The 14936-nt window shown below is 46.6% G+C and overlaps 1 protein-coding gene across 1 annotated transcript in view; it reads left to right on the plus strand.

Annotated features, from left to right (window-relative positions):
* The first annotated feature begins 13687 nt into the window (after window positions 1-13687).
* KEAP1 (kelch like ECH associated protein 1) overlaps window positions 13688-14936 on the plus strand; it is a 3051-nt gene continuing 1802 nt past the window's right edge. Inside the window, exon 1 of the mRNA XM_019508723.1 lies at window positions 13688-13825. Within this exon, the coding sequence (XP_019364268.1) occupies window positions 13688-13825 (138 nt within the window). The remainder of the gene's footprint in view (window positions 13826-14936) is intronic.

Here is a 14936-nt window from a genome sequence, read left to right on the forward strand (position 1 = left end):
TGTGTGCCTGCCTCTTGGCCAGGATCAATCTTTTCAGGTCCTGAATAGTTCTCCGTTCAGTCAAAGAGTCAAGTGTGAAAACAAGTCGAATTAAGTACGCCAACAAGATGATCCTGATATATAGGGGTGCCATCGTCGATTCAGGAGATCTTCTAAGGTTGGAGAAATCTTAAATGAGATAAAGATCTATGTAGGCTTGTCGTCCGCGTTCACTATGGAATCTGTTATTGCTCGCCTGGTCAGCCAATTGTGATGGGCGAGTATAGATCGGCCACTTTCCGTTAACTCGATGAGGTAGGTATCAGGATATATCTCAGCCGAAATCACTGTCCCTTGTAGGATCTTCGGGTGCTGATTTTTTGGGTCAGGTAATGTGATCCATACAAGCTCGGAGGAAACAAATTTAGGCATCCAGGGTTGGAAGATACTAGGCGGTCTGGAAGTCCATAATTCCTTTGTAGAATTTAAGTTGATCAGGATTTCATGATTGTATTTTGTCCATGCTTTGTAACTCCCTTGACCTTTTAGACGTAGAGCTTCTTTGTAGAGCCCAACGGCATGCTCTACCACCCCATTTGACTGCGGATGGTAGGACAAGTGGTGATGCCATGTAATATTATACAAGCGCGCAAACCGGTCTATGGCGGATGATGTGAACGGTGGTCCGCCGTCAGATTGGATGGTAGCCGGAGTTTTCCACATCGCGAAGACACTAATAAGAGCTGCGATTACCACTGTGGCGTGTGTCTTACGGAGAGGCACAACTGTTAACTGACAGGTGCCAAGATCGATGACAATCAGTCCCCGGTTAGGGATGGAAGCTCCAGGTAGAGGGCCGAAAAAATCCACTTGCCAGGTTTTTCCAGGCTCAAAATTACCTTTATCTAGGGCACCTTTCGTGTTCGCAGTTTGATGACACTTTTCCTTTGCGCAAGCGGTGCAAGCCTGGGTGATTCGTTTCCAGTTCTGATGAGACCCGTAAGATAGACTGCTACCAGATTTCTGGCGCTATCGCTGGTAACAAGCACGCGGACCTGGATGGCCCCAGTGCTCATGGAGCCAGGTTAAGTATGGGTCCACGCATATAGGGGTATCGGCGGTACTAGTAACAAGGACATCAGAAGAAATCGAGTCATCTAGTAATTCGTCAATTTGTTGGTGAACGGGGTCAGTGTCGGCCCGGTGGGAACGGGTATGCTTGACAAGCGGCAAAACAGAAAAGGAGGATAATAGATCATAAATATCATCCCACAGCTGAAGGTGTTCCGTGGGGGATGCGGTGCCTGTTATGATTTTATAGATGTAGTGGGAGTCAATAGCTACTATAGGGACAGGAAGGGTCCCTTCGTGATGTTCAAAACAGTGACGTGTATCTTCCTGAAATCCCAGAAGCTCATTTTGTTGGGCAGATTCACAACCAGGGTGGATTTGGTGTATAGAGCACGGATGGCAATAAAAGCCATACTTCCCGCTGTCATGGGTGGAACCATCCAATGCCATCTACGCTGGCTGTGTCGTGCTGTAGAGTATAACGTGGTGCGAATCTGGTGGGGTCAATCGTGGTGGTAAGTCCTCGTGTCTCCATGCGCGCCACAAGTAGAGATGGTTAAGAAGCAGGGCACTCCAAGTGGAAGGGTCCCCTTGAAAATATGGATCCGGCCGATCGTGAGAGAGTCGCATCAGTAGGGTTGCCCCTATTGCTTTCAGTTTTCCTTTTCCTACCCCGAGAGGTTCTGCCAATTGGGCAGCCAGAAGAGTTTTTCCTATAACCCCATATCTGTGTTGCACTGCCTGAAGAGTTCGGTGGGCGACAAAAACAAGGTTGCCATTGGGGTTCTTTGCCGTAACGAAAAGATGGTCGTCAGTGAATCCAATTAAGATTGTTAGGGGTACTCCGAAATCGATGGGGTATAAAGTAGTAGCTTTGACAGAAGCTACCAACTCCCTAAGGGCTTTGTCATCTCTTGGGGACCAAGGTGTCTTTTGTCTCGTCTTTTCCCGAATTTGTCGTTGAATCCTGGCCAATAGGGGTAAGTCTTGTGGGGTAACATAATGTCGAATCCAGTTCAACTTGCCCAATAATGACTGAAAATCACTTTTTGTTATTGGGGTCTTAGTTTCCCAGAGATCAAGGTCAATTGTGTCATGAGTTGTTCCCCGTCTGGTGGGTCCATGAAATATAGTCCCTAGAAAATTAATACGATTTGTGGGTATCAGTTGGGACTTCTGAGTATTAATGGTCCATCCGTCAGCACTCAGATGTCATACCAGGTCGGCGGTGATGGCATTTACAAGCTCTTTGTCTCTTCCCATCAGGGCGATATGGTCCAGGTAGCTCCAAATCTTGATGCTCCTACTCGCTGGATGGTTATGATGGAACCGATCAAGGCTTTCATTAATGGAGCTTGTTGCTAACGCTGGAGCGTTGCAATAGCCTTGTGGGCAGACATTCCACCCGTACATTTTACCCCTCACACACATGTTGAGGATCCCATTGGGGTCTGTTATTGGAATGGAAAAAAACATGTTCTTGAGGTCTAAAGTAGTGCCAATCCATTCGCTTGCCTGATATTCGGCCATCTCGTTTAAGCTCTGGAGTAGAGTGTAAGGTGCTGGTTGGGTTAGCATGACACAATGTTTATTGACTTCACGGTAGTCCACCACTAGGCAGACTTCACTCGGCTTTCCCGGCTTGGGTATTCCCCACCCTGGTGAAAGCCACGTACTCGCATAAATCGGTGTAATGGACTTGTTTCTCATCAATTCCTCAAGTAAGACATCGAATGGTTCGTGCAATTGGGGTTTTGTCAGTAATGGAGTGTATTTCCAGATGGAAGTAATCTTCAAAGTCGGTTGATGCCATGCCATTTCAGGTATTGTGCTGATAGGAAGGGCCTCAAGTACCTTATCTTTTAAGCCCAACGCGCGGATTCCTGGGATACCTAGAATATTAACATTCCCTAACACCACGTCTAATTGTTTGCTGTGGCCCTTAACAAAGAATTTTACATGTGTTGTCGCGGTTGCAGTGTTTAAACCCTGGACTATCATGATCTTACTCATCCGCTGGTGTGGAATCAATGGTTTTATGACATTTACTAGTGCTCCCGTATCCAGTAAGAATTTAGCAGTCGTGAAATCAAGTGAATCCTCGGAATTTTGTATATCTAGTGAGGCATAGGGTCGTGGGTTGTCCTCGAATATCTTCATGTGGTTGATAGCCACAACAACTCGCTTGTTATTGTCTCGAGTTTTCCGTTGGTAGTTTCCTTCTCCAATCATCTCTGGAAATCTTTGATCCATGAAAATTACCATTTTCTTCCTTTTTATTCCCGTTTCAGTTCATCGCGGTGTCAATTCGGTTTCATGCAACTCCATTCGTTCACATTCACTTCTGTTTCATTCGACTTGTGGTTTTCCATCGTTCGTTAATTTGTTTCGTATCAACTCGTCGTGGTTCCATTCTATTCGTTTTAATTCGTTATGGGGAGGATCGATTCGTTTGGGTTCACATAGTCGTTCGGTTTGTTTTTGTTGGTCTGCTTCCGGATCATTTCTACAGAAAAATGTTAAGCTGTCGGTCATCATTGTCGCACCAATGGCGCTCACTCGTTTTTTGCTTGTCATGGAAGTCGTTAAAACCTATCGCTTTGGCCAGATCTTTTTGTCCATCATCTCCAAGCAGTCTTAATTTCTCCTTAGACAGTCCAGATTTCGCCAGGAGAAATCCAAACATGGCTCTCCCATGAGGATCGTTGTGGGGTGAGTAATTCACTCGAAACAAGTGTTTTCTAGATTGGTAAGGTGATTCATGAGATTGATATCTTCTCATCTGTGGCGTTCTGGCCTGATGGAACCCTTTCACTTGATTTAGTTTTGGGTCCCATTTTTGAAAATAAGCAGGTGACTTCTCAATTGGGTACACTGTGGTGGAGTCATGAGTTTCATCGGTGACAGGGTACACATCTTGCCGAGATTTTGTTTTCATCGCTCCCTGTAATTGATCTAGGAGTCCTAGTGTGTGCATGACTGGACCGTTTATAGAGGAATTCAGCAAGAGTCTAGCAGTTATGCTATGATTCCCACCATAAATTTCTGTCGCAGCTTGGACTGCTTCATTTAGGCAGGGTATGTCAGCCTGTATCGCCACAAATCGGTGCGGCCACACTCCCTGTACCTGAGCTGGTGAAAGGTTCAGGGGTTGATGAGCTGGAGTCCATAGGGCATAAGATGCTCCTATAATAGCATGAATTAATGTAGTGGCTGTAGTATTCCTAACTGTGGCTCCCTCGTGCCAACAATGAATTATATGTTGTAGCGCTTCTGCAACTAAAGATGGAAGTGGTATAGGCCAGTATTGATTCGCTAGTATTGGGACTGGGTCTACAACTTTTGCTCGGCTCTAGTCTGCGCTACGAACCAATTGCATGGCTTCGTCACGATCTAGGGTCTCACTACCTGCTTCGGCTACTAATCTGCTGAGCCAGGCAATGGGTGTCTCCTGATTTCGAATGCTTGTTTCTTTCTTTAGTTCATTCATTGCAAGACGATTTCTGGATCTCGTTGTCACGGTTACTTGGTTCTGTCCTTGTGGTCCAGCTAAAACTTTTCGGACAGCGACAGGATAAACAGCGGTAATTTCCAGGTTGTCAGTTTGTCTTGCTTTGATCTCTTGTTCAGTATTGGATCGTGGATTTGTAGTGGTTTGTATATCAGTGTTCCTTTTGCAAGTGGTTACGTCATCTTGTCTTTCCTCTGTTGCAGTCATGCCATTGCTGGTATTGATCCTCTGTACTTCCTCGTGATGGTGTTGATTAACATACGACGGTGGTGCTGATTTGACAGATAGCGCTGTTGTGGGAGGCCGATAACGAAGTGGAGGCGGCTCAGGGGTGGGGATGGGTGACGGAGGAGGCGGGGGAGGTGGGTCCCAGGCAGGTGGAAGTGGGACCATGGCCAGGGCTGTGGTGGGAGGCAGGCCGGGGGGTGGAGTCTGACGCTGTGATGTCGGTGGAGCTTTTGGCGCATTCCCTTTTTTGTTGGCGCCATTTTGTAATGGCCGCTCGGCCAATTTTTTGTTCAGAGCTTGGGTAGCAGTCCTGAGCTGCTTCCCTTGGTCTAAAAACTCCCCCAATAACGTAAGATACTGCCAAAACAACATGTTTATTATGCGGCCCTTTTTCCATTGTCACAGGCCGATCCACTTGGCCTTTTTTCCGTCCCTCTCCAGGGCCTCTCGGAGCTGTGTGAGAAGCTCATGGCCCCGCGATCCGGCCATAATAGTTGGGCACATGAACCAGTCCGGAGGGGTCTCTTTTCCTCCTTCACTCACACACCATACACATCGGCCAAACTCCTGGGCCGGGCTGAGGCTTGCTGCGGCCAGAGGTTTCGCATTGGCCTGAGAAGCGGTCCCGCTCTCTTCCTCAGGGCAATAGACAGCCTGAGGATTCTGCATAATGCATAATGCAGCGGTATGCCCCAGAGTTGAGCCGAATGGCCCATTCTCCCTCACGGGTCCGGGTGAGGGACAGGTACCCACTGATCATCAGTTTGACCGAGTCTGTGGTCTGATGATATATGTTGTGGGCCTTTAGGTCGCCTGGGCCATTAATTTGGTGGACACCACTGCGCCACAGACAGCCCTTATGCACTTCAGACTCTTCGCCTCCCATGGATCCTGTTCATGATGTCATGTGGTGAAATTGGGCACGGTGAGCCGAGGGTGTACGAACAGGTGGGATTAGCGGCGGTTGAGTCTGGGTGGCACACAAGCTTATGGTTCCAACCAAAGTGGTTTATTTAACTTACACTTTGATGGCATAGGCATAGACAATTTCTTCGGTTACAGTATAACACAGAACAACAAAGGGGTCTGTTGGCCCACAAGGTTCCCCAATGAGCCCTTGCATTCTAGCCCAGAGGCTAGGTGCTGCTGCCCGTTGGTTAGTCTTAGGGCTGGTCAACAGCTCATAGAGGGGTAGCAACAAACAACAAAACTGTAACGTCGAACGAATGTTCCAGAGGTGGTGAGTGAAGCCGAAGTCGGATGCCAGGTAAGTCGCAGTTGTGGCCGGTGGGTAGCGCAGAATCGAGGTCGAGGTCGAAAGCTGAAAGTCCAAAAGTCCAGGAAGATCAAAGCCGTATGAACAAAACGCAATTTAAAGACGTAGCGAGAATCCCCGCTGGAGGAGACCGATAGGCTGCAAAGCCTAACTGAAGGACAGTTTCTGGAAACCAGCCTCTGTCCTCAGTTCAGCGGGTCTCCCCCCGAGGGAGGGGCTCATCAACCTTATATAACAATTTAGTGGCCAATGAGAATGCTCCCTTCACAGAATTTTCTGATCTGATTACGTCAGGCAGTCAGAGAACTGAGCATGCGTCTGACTGGGCTTTGTATCTGACTGAGCCTGCGCATAGTAGAAAGTAGGTCAAGCTAGATTGACAGGTCTTCGGGTCACCCAGGGGGCGCGTGCTGGGTAAGCCTTGGAATTTTCCACTCATAGGCTAAAGTGCGCATGCTAGCTTTGACTCTTCTGTGCTGTCAGCACCCATAACTTAAGATTTTTCCACGACACCCTTATACCGACCCTTGCCTTCGTGCTCCATTGCTCCCTATTTATGTTCAAGAGTTTAATAGAGAAGGTTATCCAAGAGGTTGCATTTCTGTTTAACTTCAGGTTGCCCTTGACCAGGGCAATCACACTTCATCTCACTGCATGCCAGTTGACCATGTGGGAGCTGCTTGGGCATTTGTTCAATATGTATCTGAGCCATGTATTCAGCCCACTGGAATTGAACCTTTGTTATTAATATTTTGATGGATGTGCAGTCAGCATATGGTAGGACTTTGTCATTGGTCAGCCTACTGTATCATCACAGAGGAGAGGACAAAAGTGCTTTTTGTGGAATTTCTCCAGTTGACAGTTAGGTGTTCTGTATAACGTTAATGTCTTGCCCCAGTATAGCAGTGTGGCTTCCATAATTTTAATTTGGTGGGGAGGTTGAGCATGTGCTTACTCTATATTCATTCTGTAAGCCTGTCAAAAGCTATAGTAGATGTAAGAAACAGCCTTCCCTTTAATGCTGCCATGATCATTCTAACACTTCCAAGGTAAAGAAACCCAGGAATGACCAAAATTTCAGATCCACAGATGGACAGAGAAGGTCGTCATACTCTTTTCCAGGGGCTGGCTGACATTGCCTAGGTTTTCCTCACATTGTTGGCCAGCCTAAAGCTGGCTGAGAGAGATCAGGGCATTTTCTGTGGACAGCCACTCTTTATTCCCATTGGCCCATCCTGCACCGTATTGGTTAGTCCCATTCTGTAGTCAGGAGAGGTTAAAGTTTTGAAGTGCATCTTGATGCCCTTGTTCAGGTCACAGATAAACATCTATAATATGTAGGTGCAATTATAAAGTGCAGCGGAAGATCTCATCTGGGGCCTCAAGGTATCTTGTAATACATAATGAGAAAATCTGACTTCTCATTACCTGTTCTAACAATTAGCAATATTTCCTCTTCATACTAAAGAAACTCCTAACAATGGATAAGGTGTTTAAATAGCTACATTGAACGATCATGAAAGTAACTTAACTTTAAAAATAGGATAACAATATCTTTTTACAAAAACATAAAGTGGAATTTAAGTTTAGAAAAAGATAGATGAACAGGAGGAAAATACCCTGATGCTTCCTAAATGGCAGGATATTGTATTATTAAATATCTGAACCATGGTCATTAAATAAGACAACAGAAGCGATTAAAGACAGAACACTTTAGGGTAATGTAACAGAATACAGGTAACCCTTGCCATTCACGGGGGATTTGTTCTTAAGATCCCCGTGAATGGCGAAATCCACAAATACAGCACTCGGTTCATGAACATTATGAGTGCAGTGCCCCCAGTGGCTGAGTGGGGGGCATGGCTGCTCTGGTAACGGCGGGAGCCTGGCAGCGGGAGCCCGGTGGCTGCAGCGGGAGCTCGGCGGCAGCAAGTGTAGAGTTCCCAAGGAGCTCCTGTAAGTGCATTTAAGATGTGGGTTTGGCATTCACGAATATTTGAAACTGCGAATGCCGAACCCACAAATAGCAAGGGTTTCCTGTAGTTACCTGCCACCAGTAATAATATTTTTCATAGACCTGCTTTTCCCCTGTCTAGAATATTTGACTCCAGCAGTCTTTCCTGCCCAGAGCAGGGGGGCTGGACCTGATGATCTCACAAAGTGTCTTCCAGCCCTAAACTTCTGTGAATCTGTGAATAGATGACTTATTTCATTAGGGCAACATTTGGCTCTTTTATTTAGCCTACCATACTTTGACACTAAAGTATTCCCCTAGTTTCCCAACTGAAAGATAGCAATTTTAAAGATACATTCAAAGAAAAACAAGTTAAATCTGTATTTGCCTTTTTAGATTCATAGATTCATAGATGTTAAGGTTGGAAGGGACTTCAGTAGGTCATCAAGTCCAACCCCCCACCCTGGGCAGGAAAGAGCACTGGGGTCAGATGACCCCAGGTAGGTGCTTGTCCAGTCTCCTCTTGAAGACCCCCAAGGTAGGGGAATCCTGGAAGTCCATTCCAGATTCTGGCAACCCTTACTGTGAAGAAGTTCTTTCTAATGTCCAGCTTAAATCTGCTCTCCGTTAATTTGTGGCCATTGTTCCTACTTACTCCAGGGGTGCCCTAGTAAATAGAGCATCTCCTATTCCCTGCTGCCCTCCCATGGTGAATTTATAGGCAGCCACAAGATCACCTCTCAGCCTTCTCTTGTGAAGGCTGAAGAGGTCTAGGTCCCTCAGTCTCTCCTCGTAGGGCCTTGCCTGAAGGCCTCTGACCATACGAGTGGCCATCCTACAAACCCTCTACTTACGAAGATGAATGAATTTGTCTGCTTTGATGGTTTTCCTTGAAAAAAGGTGCTATAATGGAAAGTAATTATAACAATTGTTGCTTGGAATATAATAGATTGTGTTGGGAAGGAGTAAAATATAATAATATGGAATTTGAGTCAGAATTTTGAGTCTCTAAGGACCTATGCCTACAGCTTTCACTTTGCTTCAATGTTGATATCTGTTAAATGGCTTAATTATTCTTACCTACTTCATGGTGATGCTGTCTGGCTTAATTACTGGATTAAAAACTGATCCCAGATCCTAAGATGTATAATGCTATAAAAGTGTGTCATACTTTTTTAAGTAGGTTTCATGAGTCCAGTTATGGAAGCACTTAAGGCTTTTGCCGTCCTTTGGATCCTTAAGAATATTTCCTGAAGCCAATTATTACAAACAGGTGGTTACCACCTGTGTAGTCCATTTTGCAGGCCCCCATATTGCCAAGGTCAAGATTAATGTCCCACACACAATTTGGACATTGTTTTCACATACATTAATTTTATTCAAAGTGTTATTAAGCAAGTTTAATGGTCATGGAACAGTGCTAGCTTCAAACAGAAATATAAACTGAGTAAAAATACAGTGAGGGTAACAAAAGGGATAAAACTTTTAAGAAATATGTATGATACAGAACAGTTAAGAGAAGAGCGTGTATAGCTCAGACACTCATGGGGAATATAATAGTGTGTCTGAATCTGCAAATAAATTCCTAAATCAGGCCGTTATTTACAATAATGAACAAGGGTATAACAAAAATTAATAGTCTAAAATTAAGAGTGGAATTATTTTGACAGTAAATAGTTGAAAGCTCTTTCATTCAGGCTATTAGATAGAAAAATACCAAGTACCCAAAAGCATGATTAATAGAATTGGAAGAAATAGCATAGGTTAATTTTATCCTGTAATCCTGCAGGAGGATCACCTATGACCTCACTCAAGAAGGCATTTTGACCCATAATGTCCTAAATCCAGAAGCATTAGAAAGACCAAGTGTTAGCATTAAACAGTGTTATCAGAGCACCTTTAGAAGAGGGCAGATTTTGGAGGTGGTGAAGTAGAAGTTGCAAAATGTCAACAGTTTACAACATCTATTATGTTGGAAAGAAGGCTTGAAGATACAAAAAACCTGTTGCATTCATTAAAAAAAAAAAAAGATTTGCTGGTTCCAAGGCCTGTGTTTTAATGTCAGCAAGTGTCAACAGCCAATGAGGAACAGTGAAATTTCCTTAAGAAAAAAGTCAGACTGAGCAAAGTTCTGTGGGCATACCAGCTTAAGTTTTTATTTTCTAGAAAACCTTTCAATGGACCCATTTTTATAATACAGTTTGAGACACATCTTTGAGATTGAAATTCTTTACAGAAATGAGCCAATTCCAGTGACATTTTTAATGATAAAAAAAAAATTATTTCAGGTCTATTGTTTCAATTACTTTTGTTTAGTTTTTTCATCATTTTAAACTCAATGCATTTTAATATTATGTGATTTTTTTTGGTGTTATTTAACCAAAATGTTTCTATCATTCCAAATTCTCCCCCCCACCCTGCAAAATTTATATTTCCTGATAAATTTCAGTTTTTCATTCAGAATCAAAATTTCCCTTGGAACAGAAATTCTTCCAACCATTGCTGGCCACCACTGGTACCCCAGCTAGGGTCTTCAAGGAACAGGGAGGGGAAAGCCCCTCCACAGGGCTTTTTGGTTCCCCACGCAGGCTAGAAAGGTAGGCTGGGATCCTTTGGTCCCTCCCCCTCGCTAGATGCCCTTGCATCCAAAGGGCTGGGGGTTGGGGGTGGGGGAAGAGGAGGGAGAAGGAGAGAACGCATCCATAGGCAGAAATTCCTGCAAAATGATCTTCCTTCCCCTCTTCCATGCAGCTACTGCCACAGGAGGGAGGACAGGAGGAAGGAGGAAGGAGTCCTTGAGGCCAGTGCCTGCCCAGCCAAGATCCCCTGCTTTGAAGGACTTTCCCACCAGGGCGGCCTCAGGGAGCAAAGGAAATCTCCCACTCTATTCCCCAGGGTGGCAGAACTGCTGCTGTGGTCCACTCCCTGTGTGTCTCTGATTCTTACCTGCAGGGGAGGGGAGATGGGAGGACAGAAGAATAAGGTTTCAGTTGTGGTCTGCGTGCTGCTCCCACACAACTGGAACCACACAGCTGCTCTTCCCAGTGGCTCCCAGCTCTGCCAGAAGACTGTGTGGAGCATGGGTGTGGGGGGTATGCACCTGTCCAGGGCCAAGCCAACACACTGCATCATGAATGACCCCCTCCATTATACATACACCAGAAGACATGGAGCTCAGATGAACCCCTGAGCTCCAGCACACCCCAACAGAACTGGCCCTGGGTCTCAGAAACCCACCAAGGGAATACCAGGGCCCAGTGAACTTATGGAACAAAGAAAATCATTCACAAAGTATCCGTGGAGTAATCTCTACCATGAATTTAACACATGCCTAAAATTTTGTTTACAGCATGTGATTTCATAGATTTCATAGACATTAGGGGCTGGAAGGGACCTTGTGAGATCATTGAGTCCAGCCCCTCTGCCATAGGCAGGAAGTCAGCTGGGATCAAGTAACCCCATCAAAGAAAACCTCCACATGTTTTTTGAAAAAGTTCAGAGTAGGTGCTTACACCACCTCTGGGGGGAGTTTGTTCCAGACCCTGGACATATGCATCGTAAAAAACATTTTTCTTATGTTTAGTCTAAATCGGCCTTCCTGGAGTTTATGGCCATTAGACCTTGTTATCTCTTGGGGAGCTCTGGTGAAGAGCTGTTCTCCCAGGTCCTGATGTACCCCTCTTATGTAATTGTAGGCTGCTACCAAGTCCCCCCGAGCCTTCTCTTTTCCAGACTGAAGAGTCCCAAGTCCCTCAGACTCCCCTCGTATGGCCCACCCTCCAGGCCTTGGATCATATGAGTAGCTCTCCTTTGGACTCTCTCAAGCTTTTCCATGTCCCTCCTGAAGCGGGGGACCCAAAACTGAATGCAGTACTCCAGCTACAGTCTCACCAAAGCCAAGTAAAGTAGGAGGATGACATCCCTGGTTTTGCTTGAGATGCATTGGTGGATGTACTGTAGCTCTGTGGGGTCAGGCCAACTCTCAGGATCTCAATATCGCGCTGTTAGACAGGAGGGTGTGACACAATTGCACATATACAAACACAAAAATCAATTAGGTGCATACACACACACACTACCAGCTCAGGCACATACACTTCCAAACCAGCCTAGACACATGCATACCTATCAACAACTCAAGCACATGCACTATACACCCCAAAAGTTCGACACAGATCACTAATTCGTATATCATGCACATAATGTCATACACACACACACACACACACACACATACACTCTCTCTCTCATCAGTTCACACACATACAACCCACCTATACAGACACACAGGTGAGTTCCTAACTTGGATGGTACAGTGTGTATGTGTGTACTTGGGGGAAGGTTCAGATGAGAGAGAGAGAGTTAAAGTGTAGGGCGTGAAAGTTTCATAGTTTCTAGGGTCGGAAGGGACCTGAGTAGATCATCTAGTCCGACCCCCTGCCATGGGAGGAAAGAGTACTGGGGTCAAATGACCCCAGCAAGGTGTACATCTAACCTACTCTTAAAGACCCCTAGGGTAGGAGCTGAGTAGTCCTCTTTGGTGATACTTCCCATTTTCCAACTGGTGTAGTCTTCTCTTTTGAGTTTAATGAGGTCCACAGTTCCTTGTTCAGCCAAGGGGGCTTCCTTGCCTGTTGACTACATTTCTTGCGAGATGGAATGGCTTTCCCCTGTGCTTCAAGGACTATGTTTTTGAGAGATGACCATTCCTTGTGTACACCCTTTTCTAGGGTGGGGTATGCCCTCTAATTGTCTGACTGACCAAATTTCTGAGTTTGCAAAAGTCAGCCTTCCTAAAGTTAAGGATTTATGTTTTACTGAGAGGCTTTCCTGTTCTTTGGTGAACTAAGAAGGTAACCAATTTTGCTGTCACCAAGCTTCCCCTCGATGATGTTCAGTATTGGAGTGAGAATGAATGGAAAACGAATATAACATATTATAATAATTTGACTCTGGGAGAGTTGGGGGCAGGAAAGGGGAATGTGTCCATTGGGGTTTGGGTGGAGCATCTGACAGCAGGCTGACTGCCCAGAACACCCAATTGGCTGATGGTAGGCATGCCCCCAACCCCTCATTTGGGACCCCTTACATGCAGAGCCAGAGACTTGTGAAAGAGATGCAGAGTGATTACTCTCAGTTGTGAGTTGCACTGGCTTTTGTGTCCCAGACTGCCTGCACCCTGCCATGGCATCCCCTGCACCCATGCCCAAAAATGGAAATGCAGGATGTGTGGCATGTCCTACTTGTTACCCTGCTAGACTCTCACTGGAGCCTGTGGGATATCGTGCACATCCACCTGGACATGGTGCAGCAGCTTGTCAGCATGGTATGTACCTTCATGTCCCCAGTCCAGCAGCCAGCCATCCCGCACGAGGCCATCTGCCACACCCTGTGCCTGCCAAGCATCCCAGACTGGGTCACTGACTTTCACATGGCTGATGAGGATGAAGCTATCAAGGACACCATGGAAGCCAGGGTGCTCTGGCATCACCTCCAGACCACTGAGCACCGGTTCTGGGCCTGTGCCACCAGCACTGACTGACAGGAGTGGATGATCCTGAGCACCTGGGATGACGAACAGTGGCTCCAGGCCTTCCATGTATGTCGGGTGACCTTCATAGACATCGTCACCCATCTGGTCTCCCACATCACATGCCAGGATGTCAGCATGCAGCCGTCCCTCACTCCAGACAAGCAGGTGGCTATTGCCATCATGAACCTCACTACTGACAGTTCCTGCTATGTTGCCAACCAGTTCAGTGTAGGGAAGTATAACAGAGAACCTGGGGCTCTCTGTTCCTTTAAGGTAAAAGCAGCCCAGTCAAGAAGCTCTGCAACCTAGGCAGTCTACCAACTGGAAGGGGGCAGAGCTCTGGGAAAATATAAGTCTCAGGCTCAGGCTAGCCTCTTCCTGGCTGCCACGGGGTGAAGAACTCCCAGCAGCAGGGCTCCTGGATGGACTGTGGTGCTGCATTTGGAGTGAGGCTAGAGGAGCTCACTAGGATATAGCCCAGGGCTGGGAGGCTATCCTAGCTGAGCTGTGAGGGAAAGTTTACACTCTTAAAGGGCCAGCAGGCTGCTGCTTCTTTGGGTTTATGTTATTGCCTGGGTGTTTATGGTTTATGTTACAGTTTACACTGGTGGTTTGGGTTAGGACTGTAGGGGTGGTATATGGAGATCCAAGTATTGCCCGGGGGGCACATGATTGCCTTGAGTGACTATTGAGCCCAGAGAGGGCAACGTGTAAGGCTACAGAGCCACGCAGAGTTCAGGGGCCTGGCACCCAAAAGGGCACAGCCACACAGGGGCTTGAGGCCCAGATGACAGTGGCCATGGGCCTGGTGACCAGAAGGGACAAACCAGAGCTAGTGCCTCAAAGCCTGGTCCGACACAGTAGCCTGGGCTAAAAGCCCTAGCCAGAGTAAATGGGCAGAGGCTGGGGAGGCTGAAGCCCCAACAGGAGGGAACAATGACATTGTAACACCTGTAAGGCTTGGGGCATGGTGTAGGGAAGGACTGGAGCCATGCAATTATCCCCTAAGGCTTTAGGTGCACTGCAGTGGCACAGACATAGGGAGGCCCAGTGAGGGGCCTGGGAGCACTAGAGGCCAGTGGGGGTACAGTTGGACTGTGGCTACAAAAAGGTCCATAGGCAGCCTCTCTATTTATTATTATTACATCAAGGCATGGTGGCTGAGAAGGGGAGGTGCCCTAAGGGCAGAGCAGGGCATGGTTGTGGAGCCACCAGGGGGTGCCACAGCTGCCCCTAGGACCCTGACATGCTACAGCAAGTCCATGGCCAGAGAGGCCATCTGGGATGTCTGCAGGGTCATCCCAGGTCTTGGTTCTGGGGCTGATTTTGTTCTATGTCTTCAACAATGACCTGGAAGATGGGATGGAGTACACCTTCAGCAAGT

The sequence above is a fragment of the Gavialis gangeticus genome, unplaced genomic scaffold, assembly GCF_001723915.1.
Source record: "Gavialis gangeticus isolate Ggan-Ray unplaced genomic scaffold, GavGan_comp1, whole genome shotgun sequence".
In the NCBI taxonomy this organism is placed as follows: domain Eukaryota; kingdom Metazoa; phylum Chordata; order Crocodylia; family Gavialidae; genus Gavialis; species Gavialis gangeticus.